The following is a 4,980-nucleotide window of genomic DNA, read 5'->3' on the forward strand; positions in this document are numbered from 1 at the left end:
CTGCTGAAGCAAAGGGAAGCTCTGTAGTCAATTTCAGGCTGAACTGCTTTGCTTCTTGTGCCTCCATCCTTCTCTATTTCTTCCTCACCACAGTTGCCTTGTTGCTCAAAAGAATCTCATTCAGTTTCTCAGGTTTTATGGCCAAAAAGAAGGGTCCTTTGCAGTAGCTTACTGCTTCTTCCTCCCTAGCTCCCTCCCTCATCCCTCATTCCTCCAACTCCCTCAGTTACTTCCTTTCCTTCTCACCCACCCTCTCCCCTTCTTTCTCTTCCTCCTTCTTCCCTACCCCTTTTCCCCCACCCACTCCTCTCCCGTCCTCCCTCTCCTTTTCTCCCTCTCCCCACTCTTTCATCTCCCTACCTTTTCCCTCTCTTTCTGTCCATCTCCTTCTCTTTCTTCTCCTCCTCCTCTCTTCCTCTCTTTTCCCTCCTCCTTCTCTTTCTTACTTTCTTTCCTCCCTCCTCCCCTCTCCCTCCCTCCTCCTCCCTCTCCCTACCTCTTCCCTCTCTTTCTCTCCCTCCCTCTCTTTCTCTCATCTCTCTCTCCCTCCCTCCTTCCACCTCCCTCTCCTTCTCTCCCTCCCTACTCCCACCTCCCTCTCCATCTCTTCCTCCCTCCTCCTCTCCCACCGTCAGGATAAAAATAAAAAGGCCCTCATTGCATCACTACCTGCAGTGGGGCGACTCCAAGCTGGTCAGTTACCCACTTCTCAATAGGCAGGTATGTCCCAGTGGATAAAGAGAAATGGTCTTCACTAGGCACAGGCTATAAAGGGACTCGTATTTCAGTTTAATGGTGAGAAACACTCTCCACTTTAAACAGCACCCTATATGCATTTCCCAAGCCACACTGCTGGGGCTCAACTGTGGGTTCTGCCCCTTCCTGGCTCCCCATACTCAGGCAAGTGACTTTATTTCCTCCATTTCCTCATCTGTAAAATGGGGGTGGCTGGGTGGCATTAAACCGTCTATGGAAAGTTCTCAGCGTGGCGCCTGGCGCAAAGCAACAGCTCCCTCTCCTCTCTTCTCACTCCTGTTCCACAGAATTACACCCACCCTTCTCTGCTGATCCTCTAATCTCAGATCCCCAATTCTGTCTTTCAAATGTGTTGTGTCATCATTTATTTGCAAACATGTCTATTTGATTTCAGATGAAAACGCTTTTGAGTGGAATTGAAAACAAAACACATGCGGGGGAGAAAGGAAAGGCTGACAGACATGTTAGTAAACAGCGAAATATTTTTGAAAGCTGGATGCAGATAGCTCAGATGCTAGAGGGCTGAAATGGACACTTTGGCTATGAAGAGATAAATGCATGCGAGCAGAGGGACGTTTTTCCGGGGGATTGAGGAGCCAGGAACACAAATCTCTCTGCTTTCCTTCCCACCAGGGCTCTGTGTCCCACTTACTGGAGGCCTTGTTACCTTCCATTTACGGGATCCCAGTCAGATCCTGATATTTTCCATAGTTCCTTAACAACATTTCAAGTTAGATATTAAATTATTCATAGAAATGGTGTGGAGTGAGCCAAATGCAACACGTTGCCGTCAGGGGTGTTGGCTACTCCGCCAGCTGTTGCAAAAAGGAGAAAGAAGCAGCAAACTGACATCCACACACCCCACATATTACAACCAAGGTGGCTTCTGACTTCGGGAAAGCCAGGCAGGCAGGGATCACTCTCACAGCCTGACAGCAGATATTCACTGGAGCCAGAACAGTCTGTTCTTGTCTGCATCCAGAAGTTGCAGGAAAGTTCCACAATGTATGAAGACTTCTTTTGTCCTCTCTGTGGGAGAGCTGGGGAAATAGGATTCCTTATAGACTCATCCTCCCCACCCCTTTAATGATGAGCAAAGACTGCTAAAAACGTCTGAAGCCTGAATCCCAAAGCTGGAGGCTTTCTCTCTCCTCCCAGTGATCAGAGCTTCTCAGGGTGGGGACTGTCTCAGGTTCACGGGCCAAAGGCAGTTCCAGGTAGGAGGTGAGGGTCCGACTCTGGAGAGAGGCATCTCAGCTCTTTGGCTCAGGGGTTTCATCCTTCAGTGGGGCATCCTTGCAGTCTGCTGCCTGGGTGCTGGTTTCCAGACCTGGCTCTCCTCCCTCACGCTCTTCTCCAGACTTCTGGGACTCAGCTGCCACCATGGTGGTCTTGCTGGCGTGGCACCCCATCTCAGAGGGACACAGAGGATCCAGTGCCCTTGGACGTTCCGGAAGGAGGAAGGTCTGTGCGGCAGATCCGCAGGGGCCAGCGTTAAATAACTGTCCTCGGAGCTCTGTTGAAAAGAGCCGGTTCTGTTTCTATGGCCACAGGGAGACGCCCCCTGTGCATAAGGAGCCCCCTGTGTGGTGGGCAGGGCCTGGAGGGCTGCCCTTCCGGCTAACCTGGCCAGTTCCAGGCACTGTGCCTCATTCATTCCATCAGAAGAATTCCCTTTTGTTTAATCTATAACTTACAAATCACCCCACCACCACCTCCTAGTTACCTGTAAACACCAGCCTCTATCTATGCAAAGCAAGCCCTGTCACTATGCAACAGGCTGTGGCCTCCCTCCATATCTTAGGGCCACATTCAGTTCCTGGGACTCACAGAAGTCCCCACTTAGAGGCTACCCTTTAACCTAGAATGCCAACTCCACCCAGTATTGAGAAATAGAGAGTCTTAGGACTGTGGACTCTCGGGGTTATCCAAACAGGTAAGTCATTAAAATAACTAGCTAATAGATGCTAGGTGCTACTCTGTGCCAAGCACAGTTCACACCCATTATCTTGTTTACAACCCTAAGAAGTAGGTGTATTATTTGATCTTCATTTAACACATGGAAACACCGAGACACAGAGAGATTGAGTAATTTATCTGAGGTAGTTTTATCAGCCAGGAAATAGCAGAGCTGGGATTTGAACCCAAGTCCTCTGCCTTACAACCTCTTTTTTTTTTTTTTTTTTGAGATAGAATGTCACTCTGTCACCAGACTGGAGTGCAGTGGCACGATCTTGGCTCACTGCAATCTCCGCCTCCTGGGTTCAAGTGTTTCTCCTGCCTCAGCCTCCCGAGTAGCCAGGACTACAGGCATGCACCACCACGCCCAGCTAATTTTTGTATTTTTAGTAGAGACAGGGTTTCACCATGTTGACCAGGATGGTCTGGATCTCCTCACCTTGTGATCTGCCTGCCTTGGGCTCCCACAGTGCTGGGATTTCAGGCATGAGCCACTGCGCCTGGCCCAACCTCTTATATTTTCCTTTTTATTTTCTTTTTATTTGTTTTACACAAGGTCTCACTCTGTTGCTCAGGCTGGAGTGCGGTGGTACAATTACGGCTCAGCACAGCTTCAACCTAGGCTCAAGTGATCCTCTCAGCTGAGCCTCCCAAGTAGCAGGGACTACAGGTGTGTGCCACCATGCCCAGCTAAGTTTTGTATGTTTTTCTTAATAGAGATCCCAGGGGTGTAGGGGGTGGCGGGGTTCTCATCTTGTTGCCCAGGCTGGTCTCAAACTCCTAGGTTCAAGCGATCTGCCCGCTCAGCCTCCCAAAGTGTTGAGATTACAGGTGTGAGGCACCCACTCTCTTTATCACTATGTTAATCTTATGTATTTTAAAGACCCCGTCAGGCTATCTTCACATACCATGACAGACGTTATCCAGTTTGTAGGCTGTTGTTGCACTTTTAATCTGGGACACATGGGTAAAGGTTTTCACAGTGGTGAGCGATCTCTGATGTGAATACTTCCTGAGTGAAGCTTCGTGTTCTATGGAACTGGAGTTCAGAACTCCTGTGCTCTATAGTTGACCCTGTGTTATTTTCCAATCACTTAGCATTCCTTTTCCTAACTCTAGTAGGGGACTGATAATCCTGACCCAGCTCCTAGGAAGCTAGAAGGAGGGTCATGAAGGACTGTGAAGTGGCTTTTCAGAGAAGTACATTTACAATGATTCTTTGTGTATGCACACAGCAGTCAAAGGTGACATTGACTCGGATTTCACTTGTGGAGGGCAGGTGCATACCGGCCTCGGACACTTTACACAGACCTTCTTGGTTACTCCGCATATCACACAGTCCTACAAGGAAGTATTATTAATCCCACTTTAGAGTTCAAATCACTGAGTCCAGAGTGGTTAAGGGTCGGTTACCCGGAGTGACAAACCTAGTAAGCAGCCAGCTCAGGATGCAAGCATAGGCCCCACTGCCTCCAGAGTCTGTGATCTTCCCACTCCAAGCCCCTTTCTGCCACTGCCTCTGGTGAGTACCATTCCTCCTCCCTGGGCCTGGGCATTCAGTGACCTGCAAGAAAGCCACGAAACTCTGGTTCAACTTTCTTTGAACAAGCTTCTTGCCAGCAGGGCCTGGCAGAGTGACAATTCAGAAGACATGATTGTGCCTATTTACCTCTCCCATATAAATGCCAAAGTACACTTTGGGGCTGTCAGGGTGGAAGAGGGAGGTTTCATTTACCTTCCAATTACGATGCCCTATTTGAGGCTAATCCTCATTTGGATATTGGGATCCAGGGCCAACAATCCTCTTGTGAAGCCTCCAAATGAATCATGCTTAACCCAAGTCAGCCCAAGAGACAGGCAGCAGGAGCACCCAGGGGCCAGGCGAGAAACCCTAGGATTGTGCATGGACCAGTTTAAAGGGATGGTCCATGGGATTAGATAAGGGAGTCTTTACAAAATGAGCATGTAAGAAACCTTGGCTTGCAGCTGGGCATAGTGGCTCATGCTTGTAATCCTAACACTTTGAGAGGCCTTGGCGGGTGGATCACTTGAAGCCAGGAACTTGAGGCCAGCCTGGCAACTTGATAAAACTCTATCTCTACCAAAAAAAATGCAAAAATTAGATGAGCATGGCGGGGCATGCCTATAGTCCCAGCTACTCGGGAGGCTGAGGAGGGAGGATGGCTTGATCCCAGGAGATAGAGGTTGCAGTGAGCCAAGATTGTGCCAATGCCCTCCAGCCTAGTAAACAGGCTGTCTTAGTAA

At 49.2% G+C, this 4,980-nt stretch overlaps 1 protein-coding gene across 2 annotated transcripts; it reads right to left on the reverse strand.

The window, feature by feature from the left end:
- Positions 1-357: 357 nt before the first annotated feature.
- On the reverse strand, positions 358-2,517 carry CHD9NB (CHD9 neighbor). 2 transcript variants are annotated; one of them, XM_064382940.1, is made up of 2 exons: positions 2,483-2,517; positions 358-2,272 (listed from the first exon to the last, which is right to left on the reverse strand). In XM_064382940.1, exon 2 carries the CDS (start codon positions 2,166-2,168, stop codon positions 2,010-2,012), a length of 159 nt encoding a protein of 52 aa, XP_064239010.1. In that variant the 5' UTR covers positions 2,169-2,272; positions 2,483-2,517; the 3' UTR covers positions 358-2,009. The 2 variants fall into 2 exon arrangements, with proteins under 2 accessions (XP_064239010.1, XP_064239011.1); XM_064382941.1 differs by lacking the exon at positions 2,483-2,517 and having other exon boundaries at positions 358-2,280.
- Positions 2,518-4,980: the final 2,463 nt, after the last annotated feature.

The sequence above is a fragment of the Aotus nancymaae genome, unplaced genomic scaffold (assembly GCF_030222135.1).
Source record: "Aotus nancymaae isolate 86718 unplaced genomic scaffold, 86718_ANA_hifiasm-v0.15.2.pri h1tg000030l, whole genome shotgun sequence".
Taxonomy (NCBI): domain Eukaryota; kingdom Metazoa; phylum Chordata; class Mammalia; order Primates; family Aotidae; genus Aotus; species Aotus nancymaae.